We start from the raw sequence: 27,992 nt of genomic DNA on the forward strand, positions 1-27,992 counted from the left end.
GCGCGCCTCACTGACAGCCGCCTCCGCCCTCGCCCTGCTGCTGCTGCTGCTGCTGCTTGTGGTGGTTCTTCTTCCCGAGGGCGGCCGAGCCGGCGCCGCGGCCTGTGAGGCGCTTCCAGAGAGGCGGGCGATGCGGCCGAGCGGCCCGCCGTGAGGGAGGCGCGGCCCTGGCGCAGCGCCATGCGGCGGGGCCCGGAGCGGCCTGGCGGGAGCCCGAGCAGCGCGGTCTTCGGCGGCACCCAGAACCCCGGCAGCGGAGGCGGCGCGGGCGGCGGAGGAGGCGGCGGAGGCGAAGGCGGCCCGAGCGGAGGGTCGGGCCCGCGCTGAGAGCCGCTGCCTAGGGAGAAGGGCGCGCTCGGAGGGCCGCGGCCATGGCCTCGTCGTCGGCGTCGCCGCCCTCGGGCTCGTCGGCGCACCAGCAGCTCCTGCAGCAGCAGCCTCAGCCTCAGCGGCGCCGGCGGAGCACCGAGGTGAGCTGCGACTCGAGCAGCGGCGGCGGCGGCAGCGTCACTGTGAGGATCTGCGCCCGGAGCCCCCCGGGGGCCCAGCCGGCCAAGGCCAGCATCTCCTCCTCCAGCGGCAGCAGCTCGGGAGACGCGGCGGCGGCGGCGGCGGCCAGGAGGGCCCAGGCGGCGGCGGGCGGAGGGAGAGGCGGCCGGGGCAAGAAGAGAGACAAGGGCGGCGGCGGCGGCGGCGCCTTCGGCCTGGGGCTGGGCCTCGGGCTGGGCCTGGGCTCCCGGCGGCGCTCGACGCGGCTCCCGCAGCTGTTCGAGCGCGCCTCGGCGCAGTGGTGGAACCCCACGTTCGACTCGAGCAACCTGGAGGAGGCCTGCCGGGAGCGCTGCTTCCCGCAGACGCGGCGCCGCTTCCGCTACGCGCTCTCGTACCTGGGCGCGGCGGGGCTGCTGTGGGGCGGCTACTTCGCGCTGCGGCTGGGCCCCCCCGGCGGAGAAGGGCGGCGGCGGCAGGCCCCCTTCGTGGCGCCCGCGCTGGCCTTCCTGGCCGCCTGCCTCGCCTTCTTCGCCTTCACCTTCACGCGCGCCTACGGGCGCCACCCGGCGCGCACCTCGCTGGCCCTCGTGCTGCTCGTCTTCGCCATCACGCTGGCGCCGCAGCTGCAGGCGCTGGGACCCCCGGCGGCGGAGGGGGGCCTGGACGAGTGGGGGGCTCCCGTCGGGCCCTCGCCGCCGTTGGGGCCCTGCCTGTCGCAGGTGGGCAGCTTCTCCATGTGCATCGAGGTGCTGCTGCTGCTCTACACCGTCATGCACCTGCCCCTCTACCTGAGCTTCTTGCTGGGCCTCTCCTACTCGGTCCTCTTCGAGACTTTCGGTTACTACTTCCGCGAGGAGAGCTGCTTCTCGCCCTTTGGGGAGCGCCTCCTGGCCTGGGACCTGCTCAGCAAAGCCCTGCTGCACGTGTGCATCCACGCCACCGGCATCCACCTCTTCATCATGTCGGAAGTCCGGTCCAGAAGCACCTTCCTGAAGGTGGGGCAGTCCATCATGCACGGCAAAGACCTGGAGGTGGAAAAGGCCCTCAAGGAGAGGATGATCCATTCTGTCATGCCCAGGATTATTGCCGACGACCTGATGAAGCAGGGGGACGACGAAAGCGAGAACTCCGTGAAGCGCCACTCCACCTCCAGCCCCAAAAACAAAAAGAAAAAGCCTTCTATACAGAAAAACCCCATCATATTCCGTCCTTTTAAAATGCAGCAGATAGAACAAGTCAGTATTTTGTTTGCGGATATTGTGGGCTTCACAAAAATGAGTGCCAACAAATCTGCGCATGCTCTGGTGGGACTTTTGAACGATCTCTTTGGTCGCTTTGACCGCCTGTGCGAGGACACAAAATGTGAGAAGATAAGCACTTTGGGGGACTGTTACTACTGCGTGGCAGGGTGCCCTGAGCCCCGGGAGGACCATGCTTATTGCTGCATCGAGATGGGGCTGGGCATGATTAAAGCCATTGAGCAGTTTTGTCAGGAAAAGAAAGAGATGGTGAACATGAGGGTTGGTGTTCACACTGGGACGGTCCTGTGTGGCATTCTGGGGATGAGAAGGTTCAAGTTCGATGTGTGGTCCAATGACGTCAACTTGGCCAACCTTATGGAGCAACTGGGCGTGGCAGGAAAGGTCCATATTTCAGAAGCTACTGCAAAATACTTAGATGACCGCTATGAAATGGAGGATGGAAAGGTGACTGAGCGTGTTGGTCAGAGTGTGGTTGTAGACCAGCTTAAAGGTATATATATACGTGTGTGTGTCTAAAATGAACTGGTATACTTCAATACTTTCCTCCCATAGCTTCTTATGCTTGTTGTGCTGACATGGGCAAGTCTGGACACATCAAGTACAACATCTGAGATTCAGAGTTTTAGTTTTGAGGTTGTCCTTGCTGATTCTTCAAGGAATGAAAGATAAGGTATTTGATGTCATATGCTTGGCGGTTGCAACGCTTTCTGATTTTAAAACTGATTATTTTAAAGGGCAGTTTTAATGTTGTATTTTAATTGTCTGCCAGATATTTTATAGTTCATATACTTTCATATAGTCTGTACTTTGGGTTTCAAGTGATTCATAGGCTTCTAGAAAAAAATATGACGTTCAGAAAAGAACTTTGTCTTCATGCTGAGGAGCAGACTGCAGACACCTCGTATTAAGGCAGATTTGCTTTTTGGTTTATCCAGAAAAGTACCGCTATTTGGTGAGTTGTAATGGTTAGAACTTGACTTATAAAGTACTAACCTATTTTGTTGAAGCTACAAATAGATTTGAGGCACCCAGTTACAAATCTGTTCTTTAGAGAACTTGTGGCGGTTTGACAAATACTTTAGGGAAAAGGCATATATTTTAATGAATTTCAAATAGAAGTCAAAACTTAAAAGAATATGTGTTAGATGCTCCTCCGAAAACAGTCTAATAATGTTTTGTTTCAGGTACTTTGTACTGTATTTATGAGTCTGAAGAACAGATGAAAGAGCTGAATGTGATCCAAAATGAAGTATTTGATACTGTTTTAATTAATAGTCAGTTTTAGAAACGGTAGGCAAGAGCAGAGTGCACTGGAAGGGAGACAGCTAAGTGTGAGTAACAGATGGGGCATGGAGCATAAAATGACATAAAATGTGCAAAGCTGAAGCTTCCTCAAGACAGCTTGGAAAATGTCTCCATCTTTCCTCCTCTTGAGTTTTCTTAGCATGGTGAAATTTAAAAGGCAGAAAGTTTAAATGTAGTAATGGACTCAGCCTTCCTTCCTTGACAGCAGATGAAGGGTACCAGTAATTGTTATCTGTATAAATTGTTTTGAATTTTAAACTGTCATTTGACCTCGACCAAGTCAGCTGTTGTTAGGGCAGCCTGATTTTTGAAGAAAGTCTGTGCTGTTTATTCTGTAGCTCCCAGAAGTGTACAAGATATGCTGCACCCTAGGACACCAAGGCTAATTTATATTTGTTTATTATATATCTACTTCTTTATAACATTTATAGTCTGTGTTTCCAGTACAGAATACTCTTAGGTCAGTAGTTGCAAATACAGTATTGTAGTGAAATATCTCTCTCTCTCTCTCTCTCTTTTTTTAAAAAAGAAAAAGGGTTTCTGGCTCTTCCCGATGTGGTAGAAAGCCTTTGATGGGAATGACTACCACAAAGCGCCTACTTTCTGTTCTAGCAGTACACTTAAGCATTTAACAAAGATAAGACATAATTAGAAGATTTTCTTATGTCTATCCTGCAGAGGAGCATTGTGCTGTGTAAAGAGAAGCCTTTGTTTTCTGCAGCGACACACTTAACACTGAATGGATGTTTAACTTGCATATACTGGATAAATTCAGTTAAAAACCTGATTTTATGGGTAGTTCTAAATTGGGTTAAGTTTTGTATAGTGTTATATTGAAAATATAACAAACATTTGCAGGTAATTAATGTGGTTATGTCGCTCTCATGGCTTTTATTTAGATTCAGCTCAGTTTAGTGAAAGAGGGATTAAAGTATGCAGGAATGAGCTTTGAATACTGTTAGTATACTAGATGTACTAGATGCAGGAGTCTTTGTTGCTGCAGTTAACTATCATAGTTCCCCTCTGGAAAATGAATTCAACAGGACTTCTGTTTAAGATGTGCATAGGGTTGCAGCCTTGGAAATGTTGAAGGGGTCTTACCTTGAGTGGTGGTGGGTCAGCTTTGTGTCCTGAAGGACCTCTGTGTGTACACAAGCCATTCTGCTTACTGCTAAATGTTTTTGACACCATGTTTGCTGTAGGAAGATAATCTGCAGGCCTTTAGGCTGTACCTCATTGCTAAACTGGTGGGGAGGGGGGCAGAGTCCTGCTAGCATTCCGCTAGTCGAGAAAAGTCTTACAATTATTCAGATGCTGCAGTGCAGTAGTCCTTGGTGCAGGATTCCCACTCTTCATGACATGTAAAGAGTGTGTGTGTGTGTGTGTTTTAAGCAAACATTCACACTTGCCAATGAAATCAAGTGCTACTGCGTGGGACAGAAATGCCTACAGTATTCAAAGATTGTAAAATACTGCGGCCCTGTATTGTATAAGCCTATTCTTGCCTTTCTTTTTATTGTGAGGGATTGGGAAGGCAGGAAAAGGGAAACAAGAGTCTGTTAAGAGCAGTTTATGAAATGTCTTTTTGTTGCCAGAGGATGGGCCTGACTGTTCCCAAGAGGAGAAGTGAGCCATGGGAATAGCTGGCTCGCTGGCAGTAGTAGCTGGCTGCTGTGGTTTGCCTAGTCATAGTGGAGTGCACATTTGAGAGAGGGGTTCTGCAAACAAGTGGGGAGGAGGGATAGTAGTGGAAGAATGGTTTCAGCTCTGTTAACTGTAATTTTCCTGTAGGTTTGAAAACATACCTGATTTCTGGTTTGAAAGTGAAGGAGCCCCCCTGCAGCTGCTCACAGATGCTGCTTCCAGGTCTAGAAGCAGGAGACAGAAGCAAGTTACAGGGAACCTCGTCAGCAGAGAATGTTGGCAACTTAGCAAAAGGTTTCAGACAGTTGGAAAAAAACAAGGTTTGTCAAATGTATTCTTCAAACTTCTAAGGGTTTTTAATCAGAAACTTGTTTGAGAAGCTTTCATTGGGGACATTAAATAGCCACTTGGGTGGTTGGAGTAGAACTAGGAACATGCATCACTGAATCCTTGAAGAAGGAGAAACAGAAAGATTTCATTCTTCATTTTATTGCTTATGAAGGCCTAAAATGAGAGGGGAACCATACGGCGTGGAGGTAATAGCTAAAGTGGAGGGTTGGCTGCGAGAGACCCGGTTCAAATTCCCATTCTGCCATGAAGCTTCCCAGGTGGACAGTTCTCCATATCTCAGTGCAACCTCCCTCACCGCAGCAGTGTTAGTGCGGAAATGCTGCTTTGGGTTCCTCGGAGCAGGTGGCAAATGGAACAAGGGGGTGGCAGGAACTCTTGTTCTTGGGTCCTGATCCTTAAGTACGATTTGTGGCTTCGGATCCCCAAATGTATGTGGGAAGAGACACTTCTTAGCTGTGCACAATTTGGTGTGCTCTTCCAAGCATTTGTTCCTAGCGCAATATTTGTTCCAGCTAACCAGTCACTTTTCAGGGTTGCTTTTCTGATACCTGCATGGAAAAAATAACTGATTGAAATTGTTGTGTGTGTGTTGCTTACAAAGTAAAGCAGGTGACAGAGCAGAAACCTTTTGCTTTTGTTTTAACATAAAAGCATTCTTTAGCTTAAATGCTGTGATGGTAGAGAAACAAGAGTCCATTGATTCTAATGCCTGCCTTAATCATACCACTTAAACTTTCTCATAAAATTGTCAATAAATGTATCAAAAGCTTGAAAAGGAAGGGAGGACTCTGCCTCAAGGAGCTTGTGAGGAGGAGGAGGGGATGTCTGTTTCATTAAGCCAAAGCACATTCAAACTGAACTGAAACATTGTGTAAGGAACAAACTATATATTATTAATAATTTGCAATATATATTAACATTTTTAATATAAAAAATACTGGAGACTGGGTTCCCCACCCCTATGCTGTTAACTACCCTGGCACCCTTTGGAGAGAAAGGGTGGGATATAAGTTTTTTTATTTGTTGACTAAAAACAATTGTGTGTTGGCAGGAGCTGATGGGAGCAGTGATAAAAACATCTGGGGTGCACCTTGCTGGTTAAGGGTGTTCCAGAGCCATTTCAAGTGCAGTCAGTAGCCCTGAGAGGCTTAGGTACAAATCCCATATTCTTTGCTCTGTAGATACTTGGTTCATCTTGGCCTGTATGAGCCTTCACAGGGTGGTGGGAGGGGTGAATAAATGAGATATAAGGTGGTTATCAGCCTTGAATTTGAGATGTAGGTAGGACGGACATGCCGTCGGTATCAACTGATGCATCTGTGGTATTTAATTCATAGCAAGTCTGTTAAATATTTTCCTCATCACTTTAGGCTATGGTTCTTTATGTGATTGTGTGTTTTCAGTAAAAAAAGGATATGATTATTTCCATCTGCAATTGCAGATGAAATATTAAGGATTATGGCAGCGTGGCTGTCCTTCAAATTTATAATGAATCTTGAATAAGGTGTTTCAGTATAGCCCTGGAGTGTCAGAGACAGCTGCATACCATATAGAGCTTCACCCTATATCTATGTCACATTAATGGATTGCTTCCTTGGCGTCATAATCCTCAGGAATTTAAAACATTCATAGAATTGTAGTGTTGGGAGGGATCCCAAAGGTCATCTATTCCAACCCCCTGCAATGCAGGAATCTCAATATATACGTTATTACCATTAAACTTATTTCCAGCGGTTGGATTGTGCTAAAAAAAGGTTTCAATCAATGGAAGTCAAATTATCAACACAGGGAAAGTGTTTTTAATGGTTGATCTCTCAGAAATCAGCTTTTACTTCCAAATCTAATGTATTGAAATTCAAACACAAATTATTTCTGTGTGGCAAAGGGTTGCTACAAAATACATCACTTTAAGTGCCAAGACCTGACTTGGTAAAGGAAAACCCCACGATTGTGCAAAACAAGTGGGATGGGGGAGCCATGCTTGTTGCATTATTATGAGGCTGAGCCAGAGGAAAGGCTGTGGGTAGCGGTGGAAGGGACTGAAAAAGAGAAATCTAATAATTGATTTTGGGACAGTCACCTATCAGAAATTTGGAGTGGGTTGATAACCCTTCCATAAAGGCAGCATTGATGGTCTGGAAGAAACAGAAGTTCAAGATCATACGAATAGAAAACCTGTGTCAGTAGAGAGGATTGCCACTCCACATTAACTGGGTCCATTTGCACCAACTGTATTATTTTATAGCAAACCAAGTTACTAGAGAAACTGGTATAAGGGACCTCACTCATTTGAAGCATCTGATTTTGGAGAATGAGCATTCAACACGAGGCTTTGTCTCCGAAATGTGTACTTTATTGTAAGTGACCTCCTTGGCTCTTTCTATCTATGGGACCAGCACGGGTGGCCGGGCCTGGTGAACTTTTAATTCCTTACCCCTACGGTTATGATTCGTGGGTTCCCACTTAATTTTATTTTGATTTTAAATGTGATTTGAATTGTATTTTAAACTAATTGTTTGATTTTGTGTTTTTAATGTATTATATTTTTTGTGTTAGCCACCCTGAGGCGGGTCTTGGCTGGGGAGGTCAGGGTATAAATAAATGTTATTTTTTATTTTTATTTTTTTATTATTATTAAATGAAAAATTCATCTGGCTCATTGAAGGACTAACAGAAAGAATGGCATAGGGCAATCTATACAGGGATAGCAGCCTCTGAAGTCAACTTCTGCAATAGTTGGTGTCCTCACTGAAATAGATCACCACTGTAGGAGGTACCAGGGGTGGGTTTGAATTGTTGGAGGGGTTGAGAACTAAGAGGCTCATTCATACCTGTCTGTTGGGAGTGTCTGAAGGTTGTCCCTTATTGGACCATGGTTTTCAAAGAAGTGGTGTTGGCGCAAAGCAAAATGTAGCACTCCTGACAGCTGATACATTTAAATATTTGTGGGGGTGGGGAATGAAATTGTAATGCACAAATTTTTACTTTCATTTATGTTAATAGCTGCACAGATCAAAAGTGCAGGAAAATGACAGATGAACTAGCATTTGAAGTATAGTTCCGTAGACTCTGGAACTTTGCCCTGGCAGAGAAATTAACATTTAACATAAAAGTGGCCAGAGTCAAGGTTAAATCAATGAATTATTATGTTACCATTTTCAGAGTACATCAGTGTGCAGGCAGGCATTAGATATGTCAAATGCATTTCTTAAACTCTGTGATAAACTCAGTTGCCTTACCCAGAAATGAAATATTGGAGACTGGGCAATAATTGGCCATAATGTTTGGGTACAGCAATTTTTTTTAAGAAGCTGTATAATAACTGCTGCTTTAAGGGTTTCAAGGAAGTATGAGAGTATGCCATGCAACAAACATTTGGGGCCTTTCCAAACACCAGAGCCAATTTGACACTCCTGTCGATTGAGGTTTTATATTATAAAATGCGAAATAACTTCACCACTTGAGAGTCCATTCCTTTACTGGTTTTGAGGTTTTATGCTTCTCTGATATTTTATATCCAAACCTTGCTTACACAATAAATCACTTGAATAGCCTGGGGCTTCTGTAATGGTTGCCTGACTGGGCTGGTTTCTATAAACCACGGATGGTGTAACCTATGACACCCCCCTTCCCATCAAATGACTCCAACTCCCTTCAGTCCCTGCCCACATGGCTAAAGTTTAGGGGTGATGGGAGTTGTAGTCCAGCCATATCTGGAGGGCCACTGGTGTCCTGCCCCTGCTATAAACCATTGCAGCCATTGTGTGTGTGTGTGTTGTGCTTTTCTGAACAAGTACACCTTGTGAGGAAGGGGCTCTTGATATTGTGTGTCAACTGAGATCTTCCTCCTGGTCCCTTCTGGTGAGCTGGAAGGCGGGATATAAAAATAAGATAAATGATGAATTAGAGCTGCTTCTCTATCTTTTATGGACTATGTTTTCAGCTTTAACATTCTGTATCTGTGGCCGTGAGAACTAGAATCTCTCTCTTTTTTTAAAGATGGCATTTCCATTATTCCAAACAGATTATCTAAGTACAAGTGCATTCACTGTATTTTTGTTTAATTATAGTTAGGCTTCCATTAAGTGGTTATAGCTTTTCTCATATGTGATACTACTTTCCTTTACACTCAAGTGATTTTAATTCTATTCCCAAATATTCAAGGAAGGAAAAAGGACAACTAAGTGTGCTGTGCAACCTGTTGGCAACATCCCATGGACTGCATTTGAGAAACCTTTTGCCAAGAATCCTGAAATTTATACAGACTGGACATGCTAAGATTTACAGTGTCAGTGCTACTTAAAAGAGACACATTAATCTTGCAGTGTTTTTCTCTTTTGGCTTCCAGACATGCCCTTCATGCAATACTACATTGGCATCTGCTTCTGCTGCAAGTATAGAGGAAGGAGCTATCCAAAATGGGGGCCAGGATGAACGTAAAAACAGCACAAAGGTAACACTAATTTATCAGCTTACATTCTTCTCTAGCTCCCCTGCCCCATTCATGTGGTAAGTCCAAGATTTGGAAACTCACTTAGGGTAGTCTCAAGAGAAAACTGACTTAACCACTGACATACAGAATTCCATTTCCAGAACTGATCTGTATACTTCCAGAAGTTGCGCTTGGGTGCTTCAAACTGGTCATTTTCAACTATTAGCTGTTAGTGGTGTAACACATTAGAGCCAGCAACAAAGTTCCATGACTAGCCTTATCTAGCTTCCTCCAATCCATGTTTGTAGAAGAGTAAATTTTTTAAAAAAACAAAAACCAGTGCTGGCCCAGGTATCAGATAAAAGGTGGCGTAGGAATTTAATAAGTAAATAATAAGTAAAATAATGTTTGATCATGCCACTGATTTTGTGTGGAGCCAGTGTGCCTTAATTGGATAAGAGACCAATACATCTTGTACTCAGATCCCCGTGAACATCACTAGCTAGTTTGGGGCAAAAAGTGTAGGTTGCACAGTGTTGTGAAAATCTTTGATAGTATTACATAAGTTTTAAATAGAGATACATTGAAATTAATGAACATGGCTAAGTTAGGTCCATAAATTTCAGTAGCTCTACGCTGCATAAAATTTAGTTGAATATCATCCCTTCTGTTTCAGACAAGGGGTGTTTTGACTTGCAAAACAACAAATAATGTGCATAAAAATAATTTTATCCTGAAATTTTCTTCTGTCTTAATTGTTTGGTTCTGTTTACAAACCTGAAAATTGTTGAAAAAAGAAAGCTTGCAGGCTTTCTCACTCCAAATTATAAACTGTTTGAGCCGAGGCAGTTTTTCTGTCAAAATTTCTTGAGGATGAACAATAGAATGGCACGATCACTCTGTCTCTTTGTGCTTTTGCCCCTCCTTTGATCTGAATCAGGGCCCTGGAGGATGCAGTCCAAAGTCCCAGAATGGTCTTCTAAGTCCTCCACAAGAGGAGAAGCTGAGCAACAGCCAAACATCCCTTTATGAAATGTTGCAGGAGAAAGGAAGATGGGTTGGCGTGAGCTTGGACCAGTCACCACTTCTGCCACTGCGCTTCAAAAACATCAGGGAGAAAACGGACGCTCACTTTGTTGACGTGATAAAAGAAGACAGGTGAGAATGATGGATGTGGTGGGGAGTGGGGGGAATCCCAGCTTCAATACACACTGGTGGGGTCTGAACTAGCAGCAACTGAATAGGAAAGGGGTATTGATCTCGTGGTGGATAGCTCAGTGTAAATATGGACCCAGTGCAGTGCATAGTAGCTGTGAAAAAAGCAAAATCCATGTTGGGGATCGTTAGAAAAGGGACTGAAAATTAAACTGCTGATATGTTACTGCTGTCATACAAATCTGCAGTGCAACCACACTCGGAGTACTGCTTGGCGTTCTTGCCACCTCACCTCAGAAACAATGACTGTAGAGCTGGAAGAGGGTCAGAAAAGGGCAATCAGAGTGATCAAGGGAAAGTTTGCAACATATGGTGCTTTTTAGTTTACCATTACAGAGGTACATAAGATTATGCATTGTGTAGAGAAACTGGGTGGACTTAAGTTTTCCCCAACCTCCTGTACAAAAACCCAGTAGAGTCATCACACAGCACACAGTTAAACTGGATTTCACTCCCACGTGATATTGTGGCAGTCATCCACTTAGCTGGCTTTAAAATGGGATGAGGCAAGAAAATGTACTACCTTTGGGGAAACAGGCTTTGAATACCAGTTGCTGTGAAACAACATTGGGGCGAGGGCCCTCGTGTTCTCCCTTTGGCCCCTGTGGGAAATGGGATGTTGGATTAAATAGCTGTTTGGTCTGATCCATCAGGGTTCTTCACATATTCTTAAATAACTAGTCACAGTTTTTAAATAAATATTTTCAGGAGGCGACTGTGAGCTTTGTCTAAGCAGCACCTTGTTAGGTGGGCAGTTGGCCATGAGCAGTCAAGCCCCAGCGAAGCAGCTGGGCTCTCCAGGGGTTTTGGTGTTTCTCCCCTGCTTTGACAAGGGTACCCTAGTGGGCACAGCAGCATCCCTGAGACCTGGTGTGATAGAGTGGCTGTGAGCATGAGTTGGGAGCAAAGTAGTTCCCAGTTCTAAATTCATGTTCTGCATTAACTTGCTAGGTTACTCACCTCTCAGCCTTTGTCCTCCATCTGCATGTGTGGATAATAATACTGGGCTACCTTATATGGGTGTTGCAAAGATGGTATGCAACATCTTAACCTTCCAGTAAGTTCTGCCATTTCTGCATACCCCAACAGTTTGTGCAAATTGGGTTTACATTTTGCTGCACAGGCTTGCTCCCCATCTTAGTGTAAATGGAAATTATTATTCTGCCGCCCATCTGACTGGGTTGCCCCAGGCCCTCTGGGCAGCTTCCAACAAATTAAAACACAATAGGTCTATGCACGAAGGAAGTAACATGCCACCTCATAACTTGCAGGACGTTAGTGCCATCCGTGGTGAGACTTTGAATCTGTAAATTGTGCAAGCGATGTGTGCAGTCCTTGGGGACAACATGGGACAACATTTCCCATATAGAAGGGGGGTTGTCTCAGAAGTCGAGTTACCTGCAAGACATAGGTGGATCATTCTGCTGTTATGCTTCACCGTAATTGTAGCTCCGCTGGAGGCTGGTAGTCCAACCACCTGCAATGCCAGAATCTCCCTCAGCCAGTCCCTGCCTGCCTGCTTTCTTACTTCACAGTCCAGCGGGTAGCACACACTGTCAGCTTCTTCTTTCTTCTTCTCCTCCTCCTCCTCCTCTTCCTCTGTCTCAGTGTTGCCATTACACAATCCAGTAGGGGGGAGGATAGGGACAAAATTAGAATTGGCTCTGTCTACCTGATGGAAATATTCTGAGCACTGCCTTCCTTCCTTGTGTGGACACAGATACCGAATAGTGAGAGACTAAGAGCAGTTGCTCAACCAAGAAGTAACCTGGAAATGGAACATTAGGAATTGTTTCTTCAGATGATAACTGTGCAGAAGTAAACTCTTTCCCATTCTTCCTCTAGCTTGATGAAAGACTATTTTTTTAAGCCGCCCATTAACAGACTGAGCCTGAACTTCCTGGATCAGGAATTGGAGATGAACTATAGGAGCAGCTATCAAGAAGAGGTGTGTTTGTGTGTGTTGTGTATTGTGTATGTTCTGGTTGTCTCTGAGAAGCAAACTAATGAAGTGCTAATTTTTCATTTTTCACTGAAAAGTAGTCCTGGAGTGTTGCGTTTTGTGGAGGGAGGGTGCTTTATCGTTGTCCTCTGCTCTTAATCTCACCCAGCCTGGTTGCTTTTTCCCCAGGGTTCTGAATTCATACTTCTGAACATACATTTGGAGCTTTGTAGGAGGGGAGAGAGATGCTTTAACTCCTTCATGTCTGTGGCTTTTAGGAGTTGTTTTGGAGGATGTGATGGTTTGTACTCGGTTCCTTTTTGGGCAGTTACTGAACTTGATGCCAAGATGGTTTAAGGATAGAGAACCATACGCTGTTGCAGGAACCATAGAATCATAGAGCTGTAGAGTTGTAACGGATCCCAAGGGTCCTTTGGCCACTCCCCTGCAATGCAAGAATCTCAACTAAAGAATCCATGACAGGTGGCCATCCAACCTCTGCTTAAAAACCTCCAGTGAGTCCAAGGGAATCCATTCCACCGCTGAACAGCTCTTTACTGTCAGAAAGTTCTTCCTGATGTTGAGTCGGAATCTCCTTCCTTGTAACTTGAAGCCATGGGTTCGAGTCCTACCCTGGAGCAGGAGAAAATGAGCCTGCTCCATCTTTTGTGTGACAGCACCTGAACATCCTTTATGTAGGCAAAAGATAGGACAAAGGTCCATCACACTGTAAAGGTTCTCCATCCTTAAACCATCCTGAACATGCACTGTTACCCTGGGGGAGTTTCTCAACAGTCATGGGAGCTTTGCCTCTTCTTAAATTGTTTGTAAGGTAGTTCCTAATATCCAGTCTAAATTTGCGTTGCTGAAATCCCTCGTGTTTTATTACACTATCACCGATTCTGGTGAATAGTCCCCTCACAGGGCCTTTTGAAGACCCCAAAGCTGCAGCTGCCCCCTGCATTCAGCACTGCAATAAGTTGCTGTTGAGAGTGTGGGATATAAGATACTGTCTGAAGGCAACTTAGCAGCTGGCAGCTGGACTGAGTGGCCTCCCGGAAGGAGAGCTCCTAGCAATGCAGTCAGAGCTGAGGAATGCACACAGCTGGAGAATAAAAAGGCAGCTGGCTGCATTTCCCAAGCTGAGAACAAGAAAGCAGGTAAGGGTGACAGTTTGGGGCAAAGCGGAGCCTAGAGGATGGGAGTGTGGGGGTACAGTAAGAGGATGGAAGGAAAGCAAGAAGGTTGAGGACAGGGACAGAGGGGGAAGCTGCTGGGAAGCTTCACTCCAGAGCCGGGAGGAACAGAAATAGTACGCTTTATTTCCTTGGGTTAAAAAAAATATCCCTTTTACCCTATTATACTGAAGGAAGGCCAAAGGAGGGTAAAAGAGAATTTTTTAACCCAAGGAAATAAAGCATACAAATGGACAGAATCAGTGATGAGTTATTCATATGTAAAAAAAATAATTGTACTGTTTGTTTTATATCTGTATTTTTAAAAAATATTATATTGCTCTTTGTAAATAGCTTGGAGGTCTTCAGTTGAACAGGTGGTATATACATTTTATTAAATAATGTAACACCTTCCTTCTGTCTCCCACCCCCAAAAGCTCTGTCTGTGCCATCGTATTTGACAGAAATGCCCATACTGGATTTGATTCTCCTTAAAAGACAAACAAGAAAGAAAGAGGGCACCCACATATTGGTGCACTGCCTCATTCTGTTCTTTTTGCCTTTATCTGAAACAGGTTATGAGGAACACCCCCGTGAAGACCTTCGCCAGTGCTACCTTTAGTTCACTTCTGGATGTTTTGCTGTCCACAACAGTCTTCCTCATCCTCTCTGTCACCTGCTTCCTGAAGCATGGGATGGCTGCAACTCCTCCCCCACCTGCAGCAGTGGTTGTGGTGGTCATTGCCATCCTGCTAGAGGTGCTGTCCCTTATCGTCTCCATTAGGTAAATGAGGCAGAATCTGGATCACTCTCACAGGGCGCGTAGGATAGCAGCAGAGGCAGGGCCTGCTTCTTGGATTTTAAATGGGAATAGCTAAGAATGGGATAGAGAGTTCTGTGAGGGCCTTCGTAGCTCTGTTGTATGGAAAACAGACTCCTCCTTTCACCACTTAGAGGTGAGCCAGGACTCTCAGATTTGTTCTAGTGGTCCACCCTAGGCCAGGCAAAACCCACGGGTCACTTTGGACATAATTAAACGTGTAAGGCACCCTAAAGGTGAGAACATGACAGGAAAGGGAAGAGAGCAGGATCCAGCAAAATGGCGGGGCTGCCACTGCTAGTCTGATTAAGAGAGGAAATCAAGCATGCCATTTCCTTACGTAGAGGCCCGCTCTGAGTGAAGTGGCAGCTATACAGAGAGACTTGCAAAACCATTCCCCTCCGCTTCTTTGCCTTTCTAGGCTCAGTTCTGTCATAGATAGAAGCGGCTACACTGACTGACTTGGATGTGTGTTGTTTTCAGAATGGTGTTCTTTCTGGAGGACGTAATGGCTTGCACAAAACGGTTGTTGGAGGGGATTGCCGGCTGGTTGCCGCGACACTTCATTGGTGCCGTTTGGATCTCTCTCCCCGCTGTCGCAGTCTTCTCACACTTCAGCTTGGAATTTGAAACAAACATTTATGTAAGTCGTACATTGCTGAATCCCATAACTGGACTGGTTTTTCTGTGCTCCCACTATATCCTGGGAGGAAGCAGGTAGAGGATCGAGGTTGAGAACCACAAATTGGCTCTCTCGCTTTCTTTCTTTCTTTCAAAATTCAGTTACCAGAAACGTTGGTGGGTAGATCTTCCCTGGGTGCCCAAAAGTATGCAGGTTGCTTTCTTCCCGAGAGGAGTTGGAAGCAGTGCTGAGGGAGATGGGAAAGGAAGTGCCTAGCAGGCTAGGGCCCGCCAGTTCTGGTGAGCTGGCTATGGGGTGCTTCATTCTTCAAAGGAGAGAGAATAGGCAGCGTTGGAGAGGCTGACTGCATGCGAAGCCAACATACGTTAAAGGGAGTGAGCGGTCTTGTGAGCCTGAAGAGGGGAGGCAGTGCCAGATTTACATGTAAACAAGCTATAGCTTAGGGCCCCACTCTCTTGGCCCCCCCCAAAAAAAAAAATTAACGGGGAAAAACCTGGATGTACATTTCCAAAATATAAGATAAAAAACAAATAAAATAAAACCTACATACCGCAACAGTGTATATTCATATATGCATATATTCAACACAATAAACAGTGACAATTTGTTGTTGACAAAGGACAGCTGGACATATAAAGGGCCCCATTACCTTCAGTAAGCTTAGGGCCTCATCAAACCTAAATCCGGCCCTGAGGGGAGGCATAATGACTAGTGAAATTTTGGTTTCGTGGCCACAGCCATTAAAAAAAGAAAAAAGTGGATTCCTGTGCATTTACTTAGACATCCCATTCCAATAGATCATATATGACTAATAGCTGCTGTTTCTGTTTGTTGCAGTATACCATGTTTATGTGTTCTGCAATTCTCATCACTATTGTCCAGTACTGTAACTTCTGCCAGCTCAGCTCCTGGATGAGATCATCTCTGGCCACTCTTGTTGGAGGAGTCTTGCTAGTTTTGCTGTGGGTGCCCCTGTGCCCTGACAGGTGAGCCTTTGAGGAAAAGTGGTGCTGCCTGCCTGTTGCCTGTGAGTTGGGACAGTATCTTTTCCACAGTGAGGAGTCTTGGAGAGCATCATCAGGAAGCTGGAGTGAAATAGGTGTTCTTCTGGCTCATCCACCTGCAAACAGATTCACCAGGTGTCTTTGTTGATTAGAAGTGCTGCCACTTTAGCCATCAGATGTATACTTTGACGTTTTGTGAAGTAATGTGGTTAACCCCTGGGGGGAAGGAGGATTGAGGCTGGTGTATAACTCCGTGTCAGAATGGGTATCTAGCAGCCCAGAATGAGATTTGGAGAGTGGCAGCCAGGAGGGGTGTTTCATTTTTCTCTTTTTGAGGGGTGTTTTTTGCAACTGTTCTTTTTCTTCTCCATGCTTTTGATTTGTTGTTGTCTGTCTCTTGCGTTTTTGTTTCAGCTCTGTGGAGGAATCATATATTGAATCAGTAAAGAACTTTAGGTAAGCGTTCATTGGATTTCCTTTCGTTTCTGGCTATTACTGAGCCTGGCAGCCTTTTCCCTAAGTCTTTATATCAACCAGCAGCATTTTTAGACCTTGAACAATTGCTTTCTCCTTCTACCCCACCCCCAGGTTATATTCACATGGTTTTGAGAAGCTCTGGTACTCTGTATCTGAAGTCATCATGCTTTGCTGCATGATAGCCATCAGGTGGATGCCTATGCCTTTTCCTTTTTGGTTTAAGCTTGGATTTGAGGTTCCTTGCGTCCTGCCCATTATTGTTTGGTGTAAGGAAAATGGAAACGGCCAAATGGAGGATAATTATCTCCAGTTTTTACTTAGATCATTTGTAAGGTGACCAGTTTGTATATCGGGTCAGTGGGCACTTGGAGCCTCCAGCCTGAACTTGCCCTACCACTGTCCTGATCCACAGGCCCAAAAGAGAGCCTGTGTGAGTGGTTTGATGTAGGGATACCAAAAAAGAATGTAAAAAATGCCAGAACGGCCAATTCCAGTGCATTTTTAGACTGCACTAGCCTACAGCACAGCCTGTAGAGCCTTTATGCCAGGCATAGGCAAACTCGGCCCTCCAGATGTTTTTCAGACTACAATTCCCATCATCCCTTACCACTGGTCCTGTTAGCTAGGGTACTGTAGCATAAACATAATGTGAGCTGATTTTGGCAGCGACTGCCAATTCGTCCTGAATTTATCTTGGCTACCAAGGTGGTGTTTACAGGCCTTCCAGAACATTTTCCCCGTTTGGTTCTACACAACCACCATGCTCATAAAACATGCACTATGCAGGTGTTAAAATGGCCTTTTCATGTGAATTGAACTAAACACATTAAGGACCATCTTGTAGACCTGGTTACCTGACACGGACTAAGAAGCTGTAACATGTCAACCTTGGAGACAGCAGACATACATGAGGCTCATTGCCCGTTTCTGAAGAAATGCCTGATGCAGTAACTGATGCATCAGGGCAGAGTCACGTTTTGTCAAGCGGCTGTTGCTGCAGTGGGAATAGTGGCCTGTGAATTTTCTTGCTGATCCAGTGCTTCTTGCATTTCAGTTTCAGCTCCATGGAAATCTTCAACTCTACACAGAACATCAGGTAATCATTAGCATCTAGCAGTCTTCCTTGCACTTTCTGCTTTCTCCTCAAAGGCTTAAAGGAAGAGCTATAACAATTTTTTTAAAAGCTTTAAAGGAACTGTTATTTAAAACTATTACAGTGGTTGGTTCTCAAACTTAATCTGTTCTGCAAGTCCGTTCCAAAACCAAAGCATCTGTGCACTGATGATAGTCATTGTTTGGATGGGTTTTTTTAATCCATTTCCACAGTCACACAATCAGTCAGTATCTGAACTGGGTTCCATACAGTCATAAAAACAAATTAACCAAAAAAGCCTCAAAGACAAAAACGCAAAATAAATAGCAAAAACAAAAGCACTAAACCATTCCGGAAGTCCATTTAAATTCCAAAATGTTCAGAAACCAAGGCACAGCTTCTGATTGGTGCAGGTGCCCCGGGAACAGCAGCCGACAGCCACATCAGACGTTCGGCTTCTGAAAAATGTTCGAAAACCAGAACACTTACTTCTGGGTTTTCAGCGTTTGAGAACCAAGGCATTTAGGTACCAAGGCGTTTGAGAACCAGGGTACCACTGTATGCTATAAAACCTTGCTTGTGTATTGATTAGAAACACTAAAAAATGTCAACTGTACACTGATCTCCATGTCCAAAGAGTTAGACATCAGCAGCCTGCTTCAGAATTTAGCTCAGGAACAACCAAAGGTGACTGTAAAAAAATGCCAAATAAACTAGAGAAATTACCATAACAGTTACCTGGATTTAAAGTAAAGAAGAAATGCAGTGTGTGCCTACATCGGTGCTAGTTTTGAAGCCTGGTATATGTGGTGTCACAGAAGCGAAAGTGAGGAGAAGAAACGCTCACCATGTGTCTGTACCCTAAATAATGGCAAGAACAGAAGTAGCTGTTTTCAGACTTAAGCAAATGGTTTTTCATTTAAGGGCTTGATCAACATCAAACTTCATTATTTTCATCACTTCGTGGTGAATGTCTGAAGCCACCAAGCTATATATAGGTAAAACTCCAGTGGAATCCCTGGGACTAAGAAATGGAAATTCTAAATGTAGATTAAGCTCACTAAATCCTGCAATTATTACCTCTCCTATTCATTTCTGTTGATGTTTTGCTATATTTGGATTTCAGCTCCACAGAAATCTCCCATCTTCAGTTAGAACAGAACTATAGGTAAGAATTGATACCTAGTTCCCAGTTTTTTGTGTTTTTCCTTTGCTTGCTTGATCATTCATATTTCTGAAATGTAGAGAGTGGTGCAGTTAGATTAGTCAGTCATAGACATATTAATCTGCAGATAACTGTGACAGATGAAGGTTAAACAGACTCACATGAAAACTTAGGATGAGTCTCTAAGTCTGACAGAATACTTTATTTGACATCTGAGGACCAAACTGGACATGATGTGATTTACCCAAGTAGTGACTAATTGTGACACTATCCGTGTATGTGTGTGAGAGAGGGGGGGGGGGAGGTGGTAGGGAGAGGGAAAGTAAATAGCAATTGAAGAAAATCTGGATTGGAACAAAACTGGTACATCATGACATAAGTGGTGAACCTGCAAATGAATTGTGGGATTTTTAGAGGGTTCAGAAAATTGTGAAACATGATATACTATCAGGACCCAATTGGCCCTCTTAAATCTGTATACAGTGGTACCTCAGTTTTCGAATGTCTCTGTTGACAAAAGTTTCAGTTTTCGAATGCCGTAAACCCGGAAGTAAATGCTTCATTTTTTAACCCGCCTTGGAAGTCAAACATGAAACGCGGCTTCTGTATTGAGTTTTCCGTTTCAGAACTCGAACGGTCTTCCAGAATGGATTACGTTCGAAAACTAAGGTATCACTGTACCAGCTAAAATAAATATTTGAAGAATAAGGATTCGATTGTTTGCCTTTTGATGGCAGCACAGAATTTTATTTGGTTTGCTCATTTTGTGTTTTATTTGCATATATTTAGTTAAATGATTTGTATCTGAGTGATAAAACTTCAAAAGAGTTTTAGGTTTTATTCAACTATGTTTTACTTGAAATATACCCATTGAAATGAATAAAACAATAAAACATTTTTGAAAAAGAAACTAGGCAGTGTGGGTGGGTGGGTGGTCTGGATCTTTGCTCACCACAGCAGTCCTGATCTGAATCTCCACTCCCCCCACTCCAAAATGAAGAGAGTCCCATTGTGTGAATGACACAATGTCTAGTTTGGTCCTGCGCATATGAAGTTGTCATAATTGTCTCTGTTGCCATGAGGGACTAGAAAATCATATTTTAAAATAGAATAACATTTTAAAATAGAGTAACGTTGTGTGCTTGTGATTAGTATATAGGAATATAAGAACAGAGAAAACGTATAGATGCTTTTTTCTTTTCTTTTTTACATTTACTCTGTGTATGTGCGTGTGTCTATATTTTCTTTAAAAAATTAACTCCAGTTCCATAAGGAATCCATGCTACCAATCAACCTTGAAAGACTTCAGGAGGCCAGCAGACCTGATTGGCCATGAAGTGATTCTGGGCTTCTTCCTTCTCCTCCTCCTGGTTTGGTTCTTAAACCGTGAGTTTGAAGTGAGCTACCGCCTGCATTACCATGGAGACGTGGAAGCCGACCTTCACCGCACCAAAATCCAGAGCATGAGGGACCAGGCGGACTGGCTGCTGCGGAATATCATTCCCTACCACGTGGCGGAGCAGCTGAAAGTCTCACAGAGCTACTCCAAAAACCACGACAGTGGTGGCGTGATCTTTGCCAGCATCGTGAACTTCAGCGAGTTCTACGAGGAGAACTACGAAGGAGGCAAGGAGTGCTACCGAGTCCTGAACGAGCTGATCGGGGACTTTGACGAGCTGCTGAGTAAGCCTGACTACAGCAACATCGAGAAGATCAAGACCATCGGGGCCACGTATATGGCCGCCTCTGGCCTGAACACGTCCCAGTGCCAAGACAGCAACAGCCCGCACGGCCACTTGCAAACCCTCTTCGAATTTGCCAAAGAAATGATGCGAGTGGTTGATGACTTTAACAACAACATGCTGTGGTTCAATTTCAAACTGCGGATTGGCTTCAACCACGGCCCCCTGACTGCCGGGGTCATTGGCACCACCAAGCTCCTGTATGATATTTGGGGTGACACTGTGAACATCGCCAGCAGGATGGACACGACCGGAGTGGAGTGTCGCATCCAGGTGAGCGAAGAGAGCTACCGCATCCTGAACAAAATGGGGTATGACTTTGATTACAGGGGGACGGTGAACGTGAAGGGCAAGGGGCAGATGAAGACCTTCCTGTACCCTAAGTGCATGGACAACGGCATCGTCCCCCACCACCAGTTATCTATATCTCCAGACATCCGTGTTCAAGTGGATGGCAGCATTGGGCGGTCTCCGACGGATGAGATCACCAACCTGGTGCCTTCTGTACAGAATTTGGACAAGATGCCCCACGTCTCGGACCATAATTTGGAGCTCAAGGGCGGGCTCCCCTCTTTCAAGAATCTCCCAAAAGAGACAGTGAAGCCAGAGGATGGGCGTAGGTTTGGTAAGTCTGTTGAGAAAAATGACTGCAAAGAAGCAGGTCCCGGTGAGACCAGTGAGCTGACTAAGCTGAATAACTCGCGGAGCGTATGATGCGCTGGAGTGGTCTGCTCTGTCTACAAGAACGCAGGTGCTCTCGGCAGGCTGTGTACTCCTGGAGGAGGGGGCAGGAGAGGGAGTGGCTGGACGGCTCTGTCATCTGACTTCACTTTGCAATGGGATCCGAGGGGGTCACTGGTGTGCCAGGGCTTTTGTGCCTCTCTCACCCCCAGGTCCCCTTGGAACAGTCTTTCAGCTGAGATGAGACATCAAGTGCCTTCAGATAGACTCTGCTGGACTCCTTGTCTAGGAACAGAGGCACAAAGTTGACCATATGTTTGATGGATAAGCCGTGGTTATATCATTTTTATTGTTTCTCACTGGCACTACTATTTTGTTTTTGTTTTGCCTATTATGTTAAGCCTTTTGTATGTAAACACAGACAAATGCATGTTTACCTGACTGACCCAAACAGCCACTAAGGGAAGATGATTTGAGGTGAGAGAGGAGTTGGCAGAGTTGCCCCCTGGGCAGCTGGAGGAGGAGGAGGAGCAGGGAGCTTGCCTTGGCAGTCCAGCACTTACCTGAAGTGATCCGTGGGCTGTTCTGTTTGCCATAATCAGACTCAAGTGCCCTTGTGTGTTCTGGGACATGTGGCCTCTTGCCATTCACCCCACAGGCCTCTGCTGTGTGGGGATTGGCGCTGGCTGCACAGTGCTCCAGCGGCAGAAGCGTGGCCAATCTCAGCCTCAGGTGTTTCGGTTCTGACCTCTGCCAGGAGGGACTTCTGAGCATTTGGGTGAAACGGTTTTCTCTCAATCTGGTCAGGCCTAAGAGAAAGATAATAAATGATAGGGGATTTTCTCCCTTCCTTTTTATTCCTCCCTTCCCCCTTAATTCTGTATTTGAGGGGGCAGTAGGGATTGTAAGCAGTGGTGCCAATTGAAGGCAGGTGCCCATTAAGCGTGTCTGCATACTCAGTCCAGCCTTTCTTTAGGCACAGTTGGTGCCAACAGCACTCAAGCTGTCAGACGTGGCTGACTTAGCAGGGTTGGGGCACATATTTCGCCCTTATTGTGTTTGCCCTTTGTGGGAGCTGGAATGAGAAGTCTGTTCAGAGCTGAAAAGCACAAGAGTAGGGAGATCATAAGCCTTCAGCGCTTTATTGTGTGGATTCAGTCAGAATGAACTCCCTTTGACAATCTTTCCTTTTGCATTTTCACTCCTGTTGTATTACTGAATGAAGAGTCAAACGTGTTTGACTCTTAATGCAGCCAAATTTTGTGATTCACCTAAAGGTGATGGAGCCAAGCATAAATCTGCCCCACAAATACACATGCAGAATAAAGTAGGGGCTGTTCTACGTTTTTGCAAGTTTAGAAGACGTGAAAAGGGTTAAAGTACTTTAGGGTTAGAAAGTTTGTTGTTTCATAGAATACTTCCTCTTGCACTTTCTTATCCTGCAACCTAAATTGGTCCAGTAAAAAGCTAGCATCTCCTGTGTTCTGACCTTTGGAGTGAAATGGACAACTATGACCATTCTCATCAGCTGGTCACTTCTGTTATTTTGTTCACATGCTAATCTTCTTTAAAACTAAAGCCACACTCTCTTTCTTTTGGCTCAGTTGTTAAGAGCATCCCTGGAATTTATGATCATAAAGGGGCTTTTGCTTGATAGCACATAGAATACCTTTTCTGTGGGCCACTCTCTCTTCTGTATGTCTCACATTCCGACACCCTCACTGAGCAGCATTGTAATTCGTGCATCTTTCGATAAAAGCCTTTGGGGCTGAACCAAGACAGGGGTAGTGAATTTCCAGTGCAGGCTGGGTCTAGGAGGACAATGCTGCACGGTTCTCAATATGTAGTTAAAAACAATCTTTCTTTCTTCAGCCCCAAGAACTGTACAGTACTAGCCTCCGCTGTGGCTGCAAGCCTAAGCACATTTACTAGGTAGTAACTCCAGCGTATGCAGTGGACTTAATTGTGACTAAAATGTGTAGGAGGAGGCTGTTCCTTGAGTTTGGCTTTCCAGAAGATTAGTATCATTTTGTAAACTTCTCTTGCCTCAGTCAAATCAAAGAAACCTTCAAAGGTAATCGCCAGGATTCTAGCTTCTGGTTTCTCAACTGAACTGCTGTTTTCTCCACAGCTGAGCTGATTTAGTCCCAAGGTGTTTCCAGGCCATCTGCAGCATACAGAACAGAGCTGGGGTTCAACAAGAGCTAAAAGTCAGAAGAGGAAAGTTTAAGGACACTGATAATAGCCAGCAAGGATGATGGCTTGTGGCGGATCTGGTCCTGTGAGCATGAGAGGCTTTGGGGCCAGCTGTCTTAATGTGTGACCTGCTTCTCTCAGTTGTGAGAATTGTTGGAAACTTGCAGATTTCTAGCCACAAGGAATTTGGCTATTTGCTTTTATAAAAAGACTGCAATTACTGCATCTTGGGGGGATGTTCCTGAGACCAGCTCTTTGCAGTGTAAAAAACGCTCAAATGGTTGGAGTCTTTTATTTTATTTCTTTAATTTGTGTAGGTGCTTCAGGCCCTTGGCAAATGTATCTTGCTCTCTGCCAGGCAGGTGATGTCTTTAGTCATAGGGCAGGGGTTGGCTTGCTCTTTCTCTGGCTGGGCACATGAAAGGTATGTTCAGCTTGAATTTTAAAGGCTCTGATTGGTGTCTGCTTCATCCTGGATGCTGAAATAGCAGCATCTCAGCTGCTCTTTGTGTGAATTCATGGGCTGCTCTCGGCAACAGGGTTACCTGCAGTGGGACGTTGCCTTCAAAGCACCTTGCATATCGTTGCTTTTTCACATACCTCCCCAAAAGCATTTTATTTGCCAGGCAAAATACGCAGAGGTAGTAGGGAGCTCTTCTGCTGCTTGCCTATGGAACGGTCCCCGAAGGCTTGTTGCCTGTACTTTAGGCCTTGGTGGATGCAGGGGTGGGGAACCTGAAGGAGCCCACCAGATGTTGCTAGGCTCCAATTCCCATCACCCCTGCGCATCGGCCAGGCTCGTTGCTGGGGCGGATGGGAATCCCAGCAGCAGCTGGAGGGCCACCGGTTCGTCACACCATGCCTAAAATTATAGCAATAAAACTGGAGCGCTACGTTGGTAGCAATAATGCAAGATGATTTACCTAGCGGTAAATACACACGCCTGGTGAGGGAGCAAGTAGTGGCATGCAAAGGAGGCAGTTGTTCCTTTGAAGATCGGGCTGGACATGAGCCAGGGATGTCATTTTGGGTTTTTTCAGCAGAAACCTTATTTCCAGGGCTCTGGAACTAATGATGCTAATTGACTTGGCACTAAAAGGACCTTGCTCACACCACAAACAGATATTTTAGCTAGAGTTGGGCTGGGAAGTGGGGTGGCAGAAGGAAATATCGGAGGGCGAAGGCAGGGGGAGGCGAGGTTTGCAGAAGCCTAGGTCTTCTGCTGCCAACTCCTTGGCAACAAAGTTTTGGGATGCACAAGGAAGTGCTCCAAAGAGAGCAAGTTCTGTTCTCCTGCTGTGCTCCAAGGTCTCTGAAAGCAGTAAATGAGGCTTTTTATTCAACCTCACTCATTGAGGCCTGCTTCAGTCCTACAGAAATCAATGAGACAAAGCACCTTTTAAGGACTAAATAACTACTTAATTATTTAGAACTTACTTTCCGCTGACTATATATAAATAGAAACAATGCACTTGGCTTCTTCTCCAAAGGCTCTTTTAACTTGTCACTGGAGGCTTGTTGCCATTTGGCTTCCTAGCAGAGCCACATGATGAGATCGGTGGCTTCCCTTTTTCTTCCACAGGAGCTGGAGGGGTGTCTCTGAGGGCTGGGTGTGCAAGGTGGAGGAAAGGGTGCCTGTGTGACTTTGGCCGCTCTTGGGAGCCCCACCCTCTCCTTGCCCCTCCTGTGAGCTGAAAGGCAGTGGCCACCAGCCCCTCCTCCTCCATCTGCCCCACATAGAGGCAGCATTCTGGGCACTTATTCCCACTCAGGTCCAGTTGGTGGGAGGAGGAGCTCTTGGTGTCCTGCTGAGTGTCCCACAGAGCTCTTTACTGCCTCTTCTCCATTCTCTCCTCCCCCCATCCCACGCTCCTCATGCCTGTACCTGCAATATGCCCCATCCCCCCACTTACCTGGGGAGAAGCATCCTAAAGCAGAAAGCATTTCTTCTAGGCACTTCCTGGGTCTCTGAGGCATTAGCTTCTCCTCTTAGAAATGAGCCTAAGGCTAGTGTATCTTGCGTGTAAATACTGGTTGGTTTATGCACCGCAGCTGCACTCCTGCCTTCATCTCTCTGACTTCAGCCGTTCTCCCACCTGGCCAGGCCAGCATCCTGCTTCTGCAGTAGCCATAGCCAAACAGGACTTCCTGGAAATATAGCAGCAATGTAAACCAAGGGCTCCAAAGCATCCCTTTGGGGCAGCAGCTTTAAGGTTGTTGCCTCAACGTCACGAGGACAAACAGAAGTAATAAAAAGCCCAAAGCCTTAATGAGATGGGGGAGGGGAACTCCACCTAAACAAGCAGAGTGGCAGGCCTGTGGCGTTGTCTCCGCAGGACGACTCCCTCTGCCTCTGTCCAGGGTGCCCGTTCCTTGAGGTGCTGAAGGCTTTGGTCCCCTTCTAGGGCCACGGAGGCTGCACGCTCCCCTCTTCCCACCCTCCGGTTGCTGCCATGGAGAGGGAGCCTGGCTCTTCACTTCTCAGGACCTGATGATTTAAAGCCAACTCCTTATTTTGATGGCAATACCCTTCAGAAACTCTTAACTGGCCTGGGCTTTGCATACTTGCAAAGAGCCGCTGGAAAGAATCGGTCAGCAGGACAGGGCAAGTCCTGGGCCTGGGTCAGGTGCCGACTGAGCGGGAAATGCTGGAAGCAGCTTTGCGGGTCCAAGGCCACCTCTGACTCTATCTTCCTGGCTGACGCAAAGCAACCCTTTTGTTTCTTTAGCCCTCGGTGGGGAGGCTGGAGAGAGAGGCCTTCTGTTGGGCTGGTCCTTTGGAGCCTGACTTTCCCTTCTCAGAAAGCTCCTCCTGGTGGAGAACGAGAGTCCTCTGCAAACCATCCAAGACGGTTCACACTGGTGTTCTTCACCAGCAGTATCTACAGGGTTGTTTTAGACATGTACGGTTGTATTTTAATGTGTATTTATATTTTTATTTGGTTTTGAGATAATGCTGTTACTGGCCCTGAGGCTTTGTGTTGAATAAACTACTAGTTACTGGGGGGGGGGGGAGAAGGGTGCCAGCCTTTAGGCAGCCTATGCAACACTATTTCAGTATTTGATATGCACAAACGAGCCTCCCCTATTTTTCATCATTTTAGCCTGGTGTGCTGAGAAACTTGGGAGAGGCAAAAGATGAAAGCAACTTGAAACTCCTTTCATTTTGTGAAAAAACACACACCACAGTATTGTCCTTCAGGTGCCTATCAGCTCCTGGTCTGCCTTGAAGAAGGGCTTTCCTGGAATATTGCCTCCATTCAGTATTGGTGTCAATGGGGAAATGCCCCAAATTCTGTCCTTGCGGGCGCAGGTGTGAGCAGAAAACCATCCAGCTTTCTCCTCCTTTTTCTGCGTCCACTACTCTGGTTGACATTGTCTTGCCCTCCCTGCAGAAAGGAAGAGCAGGCCCCTCCCCACACCAGGCGAGGAGGAGGAGGAGGAGGAGGAGGAGGCAGTGGCTTCACAGAGTTTTGCTTGCTGGGAGTGCCAAAGGCCGTCCTTCACTACAGTAGCTTAACTGTAAATAGCCTGCATACGTCTGGCTCTAAAGACACACACACACACACACAAAAGTATGTGTGGAATACTATATGTATATAGAAGGTAAATATACACATTCACTTTGACTTGTTACTGCAGATCTGTAATCAATTGTATATTAAACGGTTTTCCTGTACTGGAGATTCCTTTGCGCCATCTTAAATTTGGTAGATACTTGCGATTCACGTGCCACTTTGTGGAAACGCTCGTTCTCCCGAGGGATAAGTGGGCTGGATTTACCTGCATGTGTTTCCCAAGAACTTGTGATCACTTGGCACTGCCCTCGCGACAGACTCATAGGATGGTATGTATCTGTCTACTCAAGGTAGCAAAATGGCTTGGGGGCAAGTCATATATATGATGGAGAAGTTGGAATGATAAGTTTTCAGTCAGTTGCCCTAACCTTGCCTGCTCTGCTTGGGCACTGTGAATGTATCTTGTAGCCAATTTCAGCTTCTGAAGGTGTTCCCCTTAGAATCGCACAATGCTGCTACTTGTGTAAATGCAGGCACACTTTTCACAGTAACACAAACGTGGCCTTTCCCACCATTTCAAAGAGGAGCAGTTCTGGACAGTTCTATTCCATTTTTCTTTTCTGGGGAGGGTGGTGATGTCATCATTCAAGATTGCTAAATAATCTCGTTTCAACCCTTCGCCTGCACTGCTCAGCTGTTACAAACTTCTGAAAGCTAAAGGGTACCCAGGAAAGAACAGGATGCTAAAAGGCTATGCCCACCTCACCCCAAATAGCTTCTGAGCAATTCTTCCGCAGGCAGCGGAAGATCAGATATGGGTCAGGAAGAAATAAGA

At 45.7% G+C, this 27,992-nt stretch overlaps 1 protein-coding gene across 1 annotated transcript; it reads left to right on the plus strand.

Annotated features, from left to right (window-relative positions):
• The first annotated feature begins 303 nt into the window (after positions 1-303).
• ADCY9 (adenylate cyclase 9) lies at positions 304-27,318 on the plus strand. Its single transcript, XM_053364078.1, has 12 exons — positions 304-2,244; positions 4,851-5,023; positions 9,403-9,507; positions 10,427-10,644; positions 12,547-12,649; positions 14,394-14,602; positions 15,122-15,281; positions 16,119-16,267; positions 16,700-16,741; positions 17,817-17,858; positions 18,982-19,023; positions 20,285-27,318. Exons 1-12 carry the CDS (start codon positions 372-374, stop codon positions 21,474-21,476), a joined length of 4,308 nt encoding a protein of 1,435 aa, XP_053220053.1. The 5' UTR covers positions 304-371; the 3' UTR covers positions 21,477-27,318.
• Positions 27,319-27,992: the final 674 nt, after the last annotated feature.

The sequence above is a fragment of the Podarcis raffonei genome, chromosome 14 (assembly GCF_027172205.1).
Source record: "Podarcis raffonei isolate rPodRaf1 chromosome 14, rPodRaf1.pri, whole genome shotgun sequence".
Classification (NCBI taxonomy): Eukaryota; Metazoa; Chordata; class Lepidosauria; order Squamata; family Lacertidae; genus Podarcis; species Podarcis raffonei.